This window comes from Carcharhinus amblyrhynchos, chromosome 17 (assembly GCF_965287045.1).
Source record: "Carcharhinus amblyrhynchos chromosome 17, sCarAmb.v2.hapA, whole genome shotgun sequence".
Classification (NCBI taxonomy): Eukaryota; Metazoa; Chordata; class Chondrichthyes; order Carcharhiniformes; family Carcharhinidae; genus Carcharhinus; species Carcharhinus amblyrhynchos.
The window spans coordinates 16,036,134-16,051,250 of NC_137340.1; the positions used below are offsets into that span (position 1 = coordinate 16,036,134).

General features: G+C 38.0%; 1 protein-coding gene across 1 annotated transcript in view; it reads right to left on the reverse strand.

Annotated features, from left to right (window-relative positions):
• Nucleotides 1–2,362: 2,362 nt before the first annotated feature.
• The window catches only part of cep55l (centrosomal protein 55 like), a 28,536-nt gene continuing 15,781 nt past the window's right edge, over nt 2,363–15,117 (reverse strand). Inside the window, exons 6-8 of the mRNA XM_080205264.1 lie at nt 11,622–11,693; nt 6,698–6,823; nt 2,363–4,873 (exon numbers count right to left, since the gene is read on the reverse strand). Of these exons, the coding sequence (XP_080061390.1) occupies nt 4,688–4,873; nt 6,698–6,823; nt 11,622–11,693 (384 nt within the window). The 3' untranslated portion in view covers nt 2,363–4,687. The remainder of the gene's footprint in view (nt 4,874–6,697; nt 6,824–11,621; nt 11,694–15,117) is intronic.

Sequence of the window (15,117 nt, forward strand, 5' to 3'; positions counted from 1 at the left end):
CTCAGCTGCCCCCTTACCTCACCCACCCATCCTACTGTCTTACCTTCTCCTGTGGCTTTTGAAAGTAGTTTTGGAACATTTGACTAAAAAGCTTTTGAACATTCAAAACGCTTTACTTACCAGAAAACAGCAGAAAGAAGGGAACACAGCTACCACACTTACTTTTGCTGCTGTCTCCCTAGGTTTCGTGTGCTGAGTCAGTCTGGAAATATCCTTCATTGGGAGATTGTCTGTAAAAATCAGAGAATCAGGTCATGGTTGGAATTAGGGTCTCCGACACTGAATGAAAGAATGGGGCCAACAGATGATTATCAATTACCAACATTGGTTGGTTGTTTGCAGTCTTTGGGGAAACAACTTCAATGATTACGTGAGAACATAACATTACCTTGCAACTCTAACCACATTTTACCTCAGCTTTTGCAAAAAAGTGCAACTTTTTCCTCACATTTTAATTTTTATTGCTTTATTTCATAAGGTACATTTCAAAATCTAAACAGTTCTGCAGCAGCACAATGCAATTACTGTCAATGGCAAGTATTAAGGACTTGAGATGGGGTGCTTGAGAGTTTCTTCTGGCAAGCTCAACAAGGCTCATGTCCAACCCAAAATGTTTTAATGGATAGTACCCACTGAATTTACAACTTTTAATCATGGAACAAAAAACTTTAGGTAGTCTAAAAAAATTTGCAGTCGTAAATCTATTATACAGTCAAAAAATTACAATGGCATTTTATTTAGACAAATCAGTAAAGCATTTGACCGTATGAATAAAATCAAGTTGTGCAACATTGTTCTTCAAACAAATTTGAGAAAATGACTGATTAAAAATATTTAGACAAGCTTTTTCAGTAATATTGTTAGAAAAGCAAAGGGAATTTTAAGGGATTTATACCTGCATTGTAAATATTAGCAATAGTATGGTTTTAAATGGGTTTCTGTGTAAGCAAGAGTAAACCTATGGTTAGATTCAAAATGGGCAAAGGTGTTTGTGTGTGTGTGGGGTTGGTTCAATTCCAACCATGCTTCCATTGTGCTTAGAGAGAGGATTACAGTGTGAAAAATAAATGTGAAGTTGGGGAAGGATAGAATTATTGCATAGCAACCCTTTTAAGGAAGAAAGGCTTTTTAAACTTAGTTTTAGCTGAATTTGTTTTCAATTGGTTTAGAAAGCTAGAGGGAACATCTCTCTCAGCTTTGCAAGAAGAAAACCATACCATGGAGTAATATGTATGCAGAAAGCTAAAGTCCAGCTAAAGAAACTAAAGAACTGACAAGAAGTTTCCAAGAAGTCTGAGGTTAGCAGTGCTAGAACAGAGAACTGTACAATAAAGATAGGCAGCACTGAGAAGAACAGAGTTAGAGACAGCTGCAGTAACCAGATTTATAATAGGAAAGTGGATTCTAGAGGTAAATCAAAAGTTTGATGCCATTTTAATATAGTCTGGGAATTGATAGTTAAAGTAATCACAAAGACAGGCATCCTGAAAGAAAAGACACAAAACCTGCAAGTGAATCCATGGTGGAGAGAAAAGGATGGAAAGCACGTTTTTCAAAAAAGTAGAAAATGAAACAATGGAAGAAATTGAGATAAAAATAAAATAAAAATAAAATAAATGGAAATGGGTATAGGAAAAAGGAAAGTTCACGCTCTGAAGTTGTTGAACTTAATGCTCAGTCTGGAAGGCTGGATCAGGTGCTGTTCCTCCAGTTTGCATGGGTCTTCACCAGAACATTACAAAAGGACAAGGATGGACATGGTGTTGAAATGTAAAACGACAAGATGATCGGGTCATGCTTGTGAATGGACTGAAGGTGTTCTGCAAAGTGGTCACCCAATCTGTTTGGAATCTCTGATGTAGACGAGACTGCATTAGGTGCAGCAAATGCAATAGGCCAGGTTAAAGGAGGTGCACGTAAAACACTACTTCACCTGAAATGACTGTTTAGGCCCTTGGATGGTGAGAAGCACGGGGGTAAAAGGGCAGGTGTTGCACTTTCTGCAATTGCATGGGAAGGTGCCATGGGCAGGTTGAGGTGTCAGGTGTGATAGAGCAGTGGACGAGCATATCGCTCCCTGCGGAATTCTGATAGGTTTTTACAGAAGTGAGGGGCCTCTATCTCGTTCACTAATGCCACTTAAGGAAGGAAATCTGCCTGGTCTGGCCTAAGTGTGACTCTGGGCACACAAATGTGGCTGACTCTTGACAGCCACTCAGGTCATAGGCAATTAGGGGAAAGCAGCATATGCTGGCAATTCCATGAAAGGATAAAGAAAATCATCAATCCTTTAGAAAGTCTACACTGACATGAGGAAATAAAATTAGGCAAGGCCAAGATTGCTTAGTAAATCATCTGACATTTATTAAAAGTTGCATACAAATGGACCAGCAATGTTTGGTTTTTACAAATAAAAGGAGTCCCATAAGCATAAAGACAGAAATCATCTGGGATTTCCATTACTCCAAGTACATGGTTATAAAAATAGACAATTAGCTAAAAAATGGGAAATAAAATTTTACATAACCTGTTCCGATTTCACCTAAAATAACTTAAGCATTGTAAATGTATTGGATTTCTGGGATGTTACTGGTTTGTGTGTTCAAATGTCAGCATTCAACCCTTAACCAAGGATTTAAACCAATATACTAAGACCACATTCACATCTAGCTGCTCTTGAGGGGAGGAATCTGAAATTTGATGGGGGGGGGGGGGGGATGGAATGAAGTGTGCAGAATAGTTTATTAGAAATTATTCTTCACATATGCAATGCCTTCCCACTTCATCAGTGTTGCTTGGCTTAGCTGTTCCAGACACCACAGGTTTCCCGATTCCACTGTGCAAGGAAGGACTTGGAAAACATTTTCAGACACTCTGGTTCAAGAATACTACAGAGTTAGGAACGGATTGCATCCTATCCTATGAACTACAATGGATGGTGAAGTAAATCCTTAAAAAGACACACCTTCCAAAATGTTTATAAAATGCTAAACTTTCAAAGAGAATGAAAGGGAACTATTGTAGTTCGTGCTCTGCCCTGCACTATATTGTATTAAGTACAGGCTAAATTTTAAGGCATTCTATATACTGTCTATTTCAGGCTTAATGTACAGTGCAAACAAAGTAGAACAAATTCAAATTCCAATGTATCCATAGAATGGTTGGAGTGTGTCACTGAATAGAAAGAGGTGGGTGAAAATGAATTTGGAACCTGCACCATTATCTTTCCAGAATTGGTCAAGTGAGCCCTTTTCCCAAAAGGTTGTATGCTTTAATCTTAAACCAAACAAAGCATTCGAACACCTTAAAATCCAAAAGATAAAGTCTTAAAAATCAAAATACTTCCAAAAGTAGCATTTATCCAGTAGGTTTATCGCAATATTTTGCTTTAACGTGGGGAAAAAAAGCTGCAGTAAGTCTTCCATCAGTGCTACCTGTAATAAAACCTTATATTTGAAACAGAGCTGCACCGTGTAATTTTCTTAGTTCTGGGCTAATACTGATTGGATTCCAACCAATTGCTCTGAAGACTTTTTGTGCATCTGTGCTAAACTTGGTACTTCTATAAGGTGATTATCTATTGCAAATGGATGGGTGATAAAAGTGTAAAGTATTTTTTTAAACTGTAAAAAGGCCAAGACCAGCCATATAAATACAGTACACCAGGCCTCTGAACGAGCTACCATGCAATCTAGACAGGTTACGCAGGTCCTCAGATAGCTTTACATGCATCAGGAACCTTAACATGGCGAAACATGACGACACAGAACACAATGTTTTTTTGTGAGGTATATCAATACACAATTGTCTAAATTATAACAGGTTTATGGAGGAACAGAAGTACTGTACTGCAGTTTTAGGTCACAATAAACTATTATAAAAAGCAAAATATACTCCATCAAAACATTATATTCCAAAATATGAAAATAAGTACAACTGACTAGATTTTATATGCATAGCAAATTTACCAAATATAATATTAACTCTTTCAAGTGCAAATAAAATAGCAAAATGCTGGGGGTGGGGGGAGTGTTGAAAAAGAAAAGGAAAACCTGAATGTCTCTACTCTGTTCAAGAATATATTAAAGGAGCTAAGCCCTGTAGTGCACGTCATTCGGCGAAGCCTTATTCCAGACCTAATACATCTGCAGCCCCAAAGTTACTTTACCCTACCACCCTGCTTTAATTATACAACTGAATGAATACATTTCAAGGCTACAATGATTGGCAGGGCAGAAACCTTAACCAACACCATCACTTTGCTACCTGGCATAGTCAAAAACAAAATGTCATAAGTGGGCTGTGTTAATGGAATTTAGATAGGGCCATTGAATTCCAAAGTCTTAAATGTTCTGACTTTCTTATTTTAAAGATAGGAATTTTTTTTAAGCATGATATACTTCAGACAGTTGCCATGTGATTAATACATGAGCACTGAGGCAAATCCTGTAAAGGTTGAGGTAGTCAATGCTCCCTCAAGAAACAGTGACAATTAAGTTAACCCTTCCCAAATATACTTAAACTGGGAAAATCAGTTGAGTCCAAGTGTTCAGACCTGCTCAGTCTTCTGAATTATATTCTTATTTGATCAAAATTTATTTACCATCCCAAAGTGTGTTTTTCAATGCCAAAGCTTTTGGGTTACAAATGCATGAGCAGGACAAGTGAGGAAAAAACGGCGTGGAATTTAGTAATTGCAATAGTCAACATGCTCCAACAGATCACGGTGCTGGCTCGTGGGATACTGAGCTTTGCATTTAGGACATTCCAAGAAGCTCTCATCAAGATGATTACTGGATTTTGGCAAAGGCAATCTGTCCTCGTCATCATTTCTGAACAACACTGGCTCTGAGAGGCGGATGTCTTGCACTTGCTGAAACAAGAATATGTAGATTTTTAAAATCAATTATTCAAACTTGTGCAAAAAGTATTCTAGCAGAAGCCAAGTATTCAGCAAGTTTACAGCAAATCTCACATTGAAATGATAACCAATCAGGATTAAATTAATTGAAAAAAGTCAGAAACCATAATTCCACAGTTTTAGGGAAAGTATAGGGAGATGGTAGTGTAGAGGGGAAGTCTCAGGACTAATAATCCTGAGGCTCATACCCAGGCCAATGCTCTGGGTACATGGGTTCAAATCCCACCAAAGCACCTGATCAAATTTAAACTGAATAAATTAAGAAAACAAACTCTGGAATTGAAAACTAGTCTCAGTAATGGTGACCATGAAACTGCCATCAATTGTCATAAAAATCCATCTGATTTATTAATCCCCTTTAGGGAAGGAAACATGCTGTCCTTACCTGGTCTGGCCTACATTGGACTCCAAACTCTCAGCAACTGCCCTCTGAAATGACCTACCAAATTATGCAATGCAAGGGTTTGGGTAACAAATGCTGGCAATTCTCAAATCACACGAAGGAAAACATTTTTACAAATAATACACCACATTTAGAGCCAGGACACCAAGACTGCTGTGATTGAGAGAAAAATTTACAAGCTAAATATTGTTCAGCGTTCTCTATAAAGCAGCTTCAAATTTGGAACATATTTTTCCATGGGCCCACCAACTCAGCAGGAAACAACAGGAGAAAATGCCACTAAGAAACATAATAGAAAACCATATACTTCAACAGATCAAACAGCTGAAGAGGAAGGAGAAGCAGAAGATTCAAATTCCAAGCATTTTTTCTGGTATTTTTCAAAGCTGGATAGAAACCTAGCTAACTTTTCCAAGTGAAGCTGACAAAAACCTGAAGTCGTTGCCATATGAAAACCATAAACTGTGCTGGACCCAAATTGAGAAAGGGTTTAAAAAAATTGTAGTGATCGCATTAACCTGGTGCAGATTATCAAGTTGATGGTAGCATAATGACTAACGTGTGCAGGTTGGGGAAAAGGCATGTTTTTAAATCAAAAGGAAAATAGCCCATTTAGCTGTTGAATAAGTGTGATACATCACTTGCTGGATGCCAAATAATGTTGGCCATGAGGCTCCGACACGTCCCTAAAATCCTCCCATAGGGCTCAGGATTCAAGACAACATCCCCTGAAAACACATCATGTCCTTTTTACATTAGAGCAAAGAAAACTACAGCACAGAAACAGGCCCTTTGGCCCTCCAAACCTTTGCCGATCATGATGGCCTAACTAGACTGAAAAAACTTCTCCCCTAACGAGATCCATATCCCTCTATTCCCTCCCCATTTGTGTATCATCCAGATACATTTTAAATGTTGCTAATATGATTGCTTCCATCACATTATAAAATATATAGACCAAAAATGTACATCAGCTGCGCCATTAGTTATCCAAAAAGACCTGTCAGAATTAACAGATGGCGCCGTATTAATATTTCACCACCGTCACCATTACTTTACAATTCCTTGTTAAAATAGCACCAAAAAACTTGGTGGATGAATAATATTCACAAAAATGATTAAGCACAACATTAACAACACAAATTGATTCCACAATAATTCACATTGCAGGACGTGGACATATCAGGATGTGGAACACAAAGTAGATGAACTGCAGTTTTTGATTATCTCACAATTCTTTATGTTCCAAGGTAACATGTGGGGCATGTCTCCTGGTGTTTCTCTCAGTCTACTGGATGTGCAACCAATATACGAAAATCAGCTTCATAACCTTTCCAATGGAACTTATTCAAATAAATTATCTTGATCCTTACCGTATTCTCCAGTCTTGTGATCTGTTCTCGTGCCTTTTGCAGCTCTTTCAAGACTTTCTGCAATTGATGTTGCAGCTTTTGACGATCATGTTTCTCACTCTCAAAGTCTAAAGTAAGATTCTGCATCTATAAAAAATTCAAAGTGTGGTTGTATAAACATAAAAATTAGTAACTTCACATTGAAGTTAATTTACAATATAGCAGCTTACACATGCTTTCTTCTGTTACGGCATGCCAAAAAGCAATATTAAAGTTATCCAAGTATGAAGAGAAAAGCTATTTTTAAAAACTTAAAATATGCACAGCACAAAAAAAATTTGGTTTATAATTTGGCTGGTCAAAAGAAGATTGCTAGTGATAGGAAATATAATACTACTCCCTATATTAGTCACTGCTATGACTTATAGCTTTGTAGCTACAGGCCCATGACCAATTGCCAGAGGCTAATAAAATTCATTCTTGGGAGACAGAGGAATGATACCAACTTCTATGAATATTGTTGCATATTAAATATTAAAGTTAACTGTTGCAAGTAAACCTGGAGAGACCTACCCATATTACTTGAAGTAATAATTCAAATCCCGCATGCTGGAATAGATCAATGAATTTATCAACAAGGTTAGGTCATTTACAAAACATGCAACTACAGCTAGGTAATGACAAGTAACACTGGTTTTGAACCAGTTTACAAAAGAATTAAATAGGCAAACTGGTCAGTGGAATTCCTTTAAACCAATTCCCTTCTAAGTGATTTCAAACAATGGTCTTGGATTGACATCAGCCTCCTGAGTCATTTTGGCAAAGTTTATGTCAGGTGTATCCAACCTCTTAGTATAGAATCACACCATACCTTCACATCTGCTGTGACCAAGGTGAAGTCATGCCCAATAGATGTCAAAATGTGAAATGCCTTTGAGAAGTTAAGTTACTTGTTAGTTAAGTTACTTAACTAACAAGTAGAAAAATCATAAACAGAGGCACACAAATGGTCACTCGTAATGGATAACAAGTGGTGTCCAGATTGTACTGCTGTTTCATAGCCTGGTGACTATTTTTTGTTCTAACGTTTGGATGTGTTGAGTAATCATTGAACAATCTGTGTTACTGGCCCTGATGACTTCTGACAAGGTTGTGTGCATCTAAACCATAAACCGCTATGGTGTTGCCAGCATCTTTTGTTCGTTTCAGATTTTCAGTGTCTACAATATTTTAACTTACAAACAAGATTAGCTTGACTGGTTTCTTTTTGATGTACTTCATGTAGAACTAAATAATAGCAGTCAAATTTCCAGCTTGCAGCTGCACAAGCTATTTTGAACAGGCCATATCTCTTAGAATAACTCATATTCCAGCTTAATTGATGCAGTACTAAAAGTATCAATAGAACCACAGAAATTTTCTGACAGTGTCTGCATTGACTATAAACAAAAATAAATGAATTGCCCATTCTTCCAGCACTTTGGAGGTTACAGGTACAGATCCAGGTGTCTTTTCAGGGAGATGAGGGATTCTTCCTCCAACACCAAGCCAGGCAGTGAATTTCAGATACCCAACACTCTCTGCCCCTCTAATCCTTCACCCAATCACCTCAAGTCTGTACTGTCTGGTAACTGACCTCTCCAGGGGATGCAATTGCTTTCTTCCAAACCCAACTGGATCAGTTTCACACTCTCCCATCCTCCACATTTTAAGTTAGAAAAATCAGATTTCTATTTCACTAGGTTCCGAATATTCAAGTGATTTTAGAGGATACCAATCCTACAAAAGATCTTGCACTTCATTTTGCTGAAGCCACGTTGACACATCTTGCTTGTTTAACACGTTACCACCAATTCATTTTGGCCGAGTTGACAAACAGCAAAAACTTATTGAAAGCAAGAATTATATGCTAAAACAATTCCTTCTCTTAAAACTTGGAATTGTTACTACCATTAGATCAAGAGGATTCAATTGTTGGTATACATTATTATGCATGAGAGAAATCCATTCTCAGCACAGACTCAGCCATTATAGGGCAGTGAGTTAAAACACTGATATTGATTTATGCAAATAACCATTTGAGTGCCATATTGCTAGCAAAGGACAACTGCAAAGCAAGAAATAGCAATACAGAGTTCTGTATTGCTGAGGCAATCACTTGCATCTGTGTTGAGACGGTATCTAATCCCTACTGGAGGCAAATTGAAAAAAGCAAAATCGACTTTCACACAGTTCTCCTATTGTTGCTATACTTAGGCATGTCATCTAATAAAAGATTAGCCCTGAAGATTTGGGAATATGTTTTTGTGGGGGAATATCTAGAGGGTACAAGAGCATAGCACAAGGCAACTGTAACGAAAGCATGCATTTATTTGACTGTGCTGGTTGCTGCAACAAGGAAACACTCCACTGAGCAACCAAGAACTCAACAAGTGATGGTCAAAGTGTTGGAGCTGCACTATTCCAGGCAATTAATTTAAACCTATGCTTCTGGTTTTTGTCTTCTCTGCTCTGTAATGCAAATAAATCTAACCGTTCAATTCAGAACCTTCACTTTTATACAGCTCAATTAAAATCTTCCTTAAGGGCCCCCCCCCCAATTCTAAAGGAAACAACCCAAGCCCATCCAACTTTTTTTTTAAGAGCTAAAATTCTCCCTTCTTCACAACATGCTCACTGCTCTAACCTTTCCAATGAAATAACATCTTTACTGTAAAGCAGTGACCAGTACTAGATGCACTTTTCTACCTATGGTCTAGATCATAATTTATACAGTTCTGACATAGCTTCCCAGCCTGTATTCTCAGTCATGGCTAATAATAGAAAGTATACCATATATCTTCTCAACCACATTTTCTACCTGTCCTGCTACCTTCAGGGAACTGGGGACATGTAAAGGTCCCTCCTATTCCTCCACCCTTCTAGTTTATCAGTTGAGCATTTCTTGGCCTTGTTTGCTCTTCACAAATACATTACCACACACTTCTCCAGGTTGAACTTCATTTATCATGATTCTGTCCACCTGAACAGTTCACTGATACCTACCTGCAGTCTTAAGATTTCTTCCTCACTAGCAACCCTATGGCTAATTTGTCTCATCTGCAAATTTCTTAACTGTCCTCAGCCATTACCCTTGGCTTCCTGCCTGAGGAGATAACTTTGGAGCCAAGTTGTGACTTTCCCTTGGACTCTTCTGACCAGTCTGTCATGTGGGGCGTCATTAAAAGCCTTGCTAAAATCCAGGGTACAAATATATTACCAGTCATTCAACACTCTACTTCCTCCTCAAAATAATTCAAATCTTAGATAGACATGGCCTTCCTCCATCAAATCCTTTCTGTCTGACCTTAATTAATCAGTGCTTCTGTAAATGATAATTTATATCCCTCCTCAATTTCTTTTTCCAAACAGCTTCTCCATCAGAGGTTGGACTGATTGGTCAGTCTACCTTGCCTCCTTTTTTAACCAATTGTTAAATGTTACAAAACAAAAACACTCAAACTGACAGCATCTATGAAAAACCGAGCTAACATTTCAAGCTGATGATCTTTCATTGGAAGACAGATAATGCTAACAGTCCTTTAGCCTGTTGCCAGAGACAACAGGAAAATGGCCTGAGCCTAAGTCCACCTTGGCTTCTGAGCTGCATGAGACAAATTCTATCCAGAACAAAAGGACCTGGTGATTTAACTCTTTTCAAAAGATGCTAAATCCCTTAATATTTCTTCTCTCAATATTTTTATCCTATCCAATATTTCACAAACCATAATGCCCCTGCTTTTGTAAAGAAAAAGAAACAACGCATTCATTGAGAAATGTGGCCACATCTGTGATATAAATCACACCAATTGGGTGTTTAATCATCTTCAGGTGGTAGACATTAACTGGGGTTCAATTGTGTTCCATATATAGGAACAGGCACAGTATTAATTGGCTTTGGAGGCGCTACTTACCTATAGCTCTGCAAATAAAAGCTTAAAATTGTGTAAAGATTAGGCTTTAGTTCTATTCTTCAATGCTTTAATTACCTTTACCTCCACATCACAACTTCTATTTTAGACTCTAATAGGTACATACTTTTTCCTTAGTTACTGTCTTGTTCTTTGTGCATTTGTAAAGCATCTAGTCTGTTTTAAGTTTATTTGCCGATATATTTTCATGCCCTCAATTACTTTCCTGATTTCATTTTTAAATTCACACTTCCACTTTCTATAATCCTCTAGATTTTGTTTTACAGCATTGAGTTCTCAATGTTGACCGAAGCTTCTTTCTTTTAAACCTTATCCTGTGTGCTATTTGACATCCCGAAAACTCTTGATTTGGGAGGCCCTTCTTTTTGGGAACTTGTGTTTGGGGCTCCTCTCGCTCCTTCTTGAATGCCTCCCATTGCTGTGACACTGATTGACTTTCAAAAAGCTGTCTCCAGTCTACATTTCCCAAATTACATCTAATTCAAGTAAAATTGGACTTCTCCCAATTTAAGTATTTATTTATTGTCTTTGTTCTTTCCCATAAATCTGACCCAACCAGCACCTCACTCTTCAATCTTCATTCCTCAGCTATTGAGGCCAACCTCGTTTAAACCTGCTTGAAAGTTACAGCTGAGCAACATGAATTTACGTCTGAAGTTTAGTTTTTAATTGACTGTGAGACAATACTTCAATATTTGTTAACATACATTATACAAGTCAACATCAGTTTCCATTTGTCTACTAACCTTAATCAGAATTTACAATACGGGGGAAATTTGCTGTCAAGTTACAAGTTCAAAAATAAAATGGGAGAGAAAAGTAGAACTAGTAAAGTGAAATTGCAGAATACTGCAGTTCAATATTCAAAAGAAACATTTGATATATATATATATTTCAGTATTTTAGATTTCAGACCTCGAATCAAATGCCAGTATATTTGTGCCATTTAAGAGTAGTACTGTTCATTAGCATACCTGCTGTTCCATCATTCTATTTCTTGTCTGTTCTTCTTGCTGGTTTATAGACGATTTTTGAAGGAGCTGGATCTATAGTGACAATATTTTAAAAATGTAACTTGTGATTTTTAAACAAATATTTCAAGTTGAAGTGGTCTTGAAACACACATCAGTACAAGGTTCAAGTAAAACCATCCAAGACAATACCATAGATTTGCACACTGTCTCCACAATAACATATATTGTTGCTTTTTAAAGCATTTAACTGAAGTTCTATTAAGTAGCCAACAAAAAAAAAGAAACACAAACTGTGGCCCGATGATAAAAAGATTCCTATGACTCTATGTTTTATAAACTTTGAAGAAGACATTCTTCAAATATTAGGGTCTAATATTAGGGTCATTCACTGCAAATAAATACAAGCTTAGAAAAGATACATTTTGAGCTTTTTAAACTAAAAGATTAAATGCATAAGATTTTAAGATACCAGAAATTGATAGTGGTATCAACTACAGATGCTGCCTACTAAATAAATACATGGCGCATTGAATTCCTATGCTAATGGACTCCTAGATTTATGCGCTGTAGCTCTGAATCCATTTCACGGTCATCGTGTACCACTTTGTTTAATTGGTTTTCTATCCAATGCATAGTTCCCTCCCCACTACATTTCAATGTTCTCCTTGCTCAGGAATACAAGGTTTTTCTTAAAAAGAACTGCATATCCATACATAGCAAATTGATGTGCTATGTGGAAGCATTTCTTCTCAGGTCATTATTGGCCCTCAGAACAGGCCACTAATGGATGACTGCCAATTTTCTAGTGGCATGAATGTATCTCAACAATAATCACTAACCGTTTTGGAGCCATGTTCCTAAGCTAACAGTAAATTAGTATAATGACCATAACTTTATTTTTAGATTTAAACTGTGTCTCATTACACTGTAGTAGAAGAGCATACAGCAAATCAATTGCCTGTGCTAAATTGCATCTTTAATGTAGAACAATTGCTTTTTGATAACAATTTACAAAATACAAGGAGTCATCTTACTAGTCCTCCACAATAGGTGCAGATGTACATTTTAACATGTTTCAGTTATTCTTACTTTCAGAAAATTCTCATTTCATGAACATGCCCCATGGCAAGATCTTAGCTCCAAATACGATGATGAATTCAAACAACAAAACCATTAAGGAAGAATATCAGGGGACACTTTTCATCCAGAAGTTAATCAAGCTATAGAATAAGTTACCAGATTGAAGTAAGTGCTAAAAATATTTTCAACAGGATGCATTTGTGCTGACATGGGATATGGAAACATGATGAGAGGGTGTGGTTAGAATTTATGAAAAAGAAACTGGCCTGTTAAAGCTGAGTGTCCATTACTCAAAGATCTTAGGGCAGTGGTTCCCAATCTGTGGATCACGACCCCTAGTGGGGTCACAGAGATAGCATTTGGGGTTGCAAGCACCAGCTCCTTTAAGGCACCAAGGTTAATTATGGAGAAGGGACAGGACAATCCTGTACCCAATGAATTGATGCTGCCAGTGAGCTCAAAGTGCTATTTGACTTTAGAAAACATGTTTGGCAGCGAGTGCCAAGCAAATTCAAGGACGTTTGTGCACTAACTCGGTGCGGTCAGAGATCAGCAACTGTAACAGAATGACTGACATGACTGGAGTGTGATAAAAACCTGGAGGTCATACTGTTGAGCTGCGAAGGTGAGTGGCTGCTTCAAACTTGGGTGTGTTTGTGCTCCTGTTTGCCTGATGCACTGTTATTACTGCTTCACAGACACTGGTAACTAGACCAAAGGTGGGGTGGGGTGGGGAGACACGGACTGCCTATAGGTCAGCATTGGGGCGGGGAGTGTCTTCTTTTATCAGGACACATGGAAAGCTTGTCTGAAACTCCAGTGGACAGTAACGGTCGCACAATATGTTCTATGCCTGTTCAGAAGTGTGCCACTTTCCCCAGGTTGGGAGGAGCAGAGCTCCACATTCAGGTAATTTCCTTAGCTTCTAAATTTAATAGATTTTATTTTAAAGCTGCAACATCTATACCAGAATCCACACTGAAAAAACCACCAGGCAAAGTGCTCTGGAATTGGGTGGAGGCCAGGTAGAGTAGCACCAACTGCTACAGGAGAGCGAGGTAAGTCCTATCGTATCACCAATCCTTGGGTGCAATTCTGGCTCTCTTCTGCTGCCAGACCCTCCAATGCACTGTGTCAACCAGACTCAACATTTTCAGTGGAAAAGAGCCCACATATACAAAAGATCTCTAATCAGCGCTTGAATGCTAAACCCATGGATATCTGTTTATCACCTTTGAGCAAGTTTAGATTATGGCAATCAGTGCCAAAACACTCTTCAATTTGAAATCTTCGGTACAAAATTTAAACCTAATTTAATCTGTCAGTAATGTGGTCGTACATTTTTTACAAACTATTTTAAAAAGAGATTTCCATTTTTATTAGACGTATTTTATGATCTACAATGTGCAAACTTTTAATTACATACTGAATGCTACCCATGCTGATGTATTTTTTTTTCCTGGGGTCATATTAATTTTGAAGTCTTAAAATGGGATCATATTGACAATTTTGGCAAATGGGTGAAGATAGACATGAACAAGATTAACAAGATGCAACTGTTTGAAATTCCCAATTTAACATAACCTTGGCACCAATAGCCATAATCTGAGTTTGCTTTAAGGCAAAAAACAGATACCCATGGGTTTAGCATTCAAGTGCTGATTAGAGATCTTTTGTGTGGGAGTATATGTGGGCTCTTTTCCACTGAAGATGTGAGTACTCTGGTTGACAGTGTATTGAAGATTTTGGAAGTAGAACAGAGAGAGAAGTAACTGCATCTAATGTATGGTTGGAAAGGACCTACCTCGCCCTCCTGTTCTTTTCTCCAGTAGCAGCTGGAGCTACTCTACCTGGCCTCCACCCTCTTTCTTAATCAGAGCTTAAGGGAGGCGATGGCCTAGTGGTATTAGCATGAGACTCTTAATTCAGAAACTCAGTTAATGTTCTGGGGACCCAGGTTCAAATCCCACTACAGCAAATGGTAGAATTCGAATTCAATAAAAAATATCTGGCATTAAGAGTATACTGATGACCATGAAACCACTGTCAATTGTCAGGAAAAAACCAGCTGGTTCACTAATGTCCTTTAGTGACGGAAATCTGCCATCCTTACCTAGTCTGGCCTACATGTGACTCGAGAGCCACAGCAACGTGGTTGACGCTCATCTGCCCTCTAAATGGCTTAGCAAGCCACTCCGTTCAGGACAACTAGGGATGGGCAATAAATGCTGGCCAGCCAGTGACGCCCATGTCCCACAAATGAATTTTTAAAAAAATGCCCACGCACGCTTTGCCTGGTGGCTCATAATGTCTCCAGCAAGATCAAAAACGGAGCATTAACTCTTCCAATGAAAGCCTCATCCAATTTTTGGAATGTTATTCAATGGTTAGGGTCCATTACTCCAGAGAATGCAAT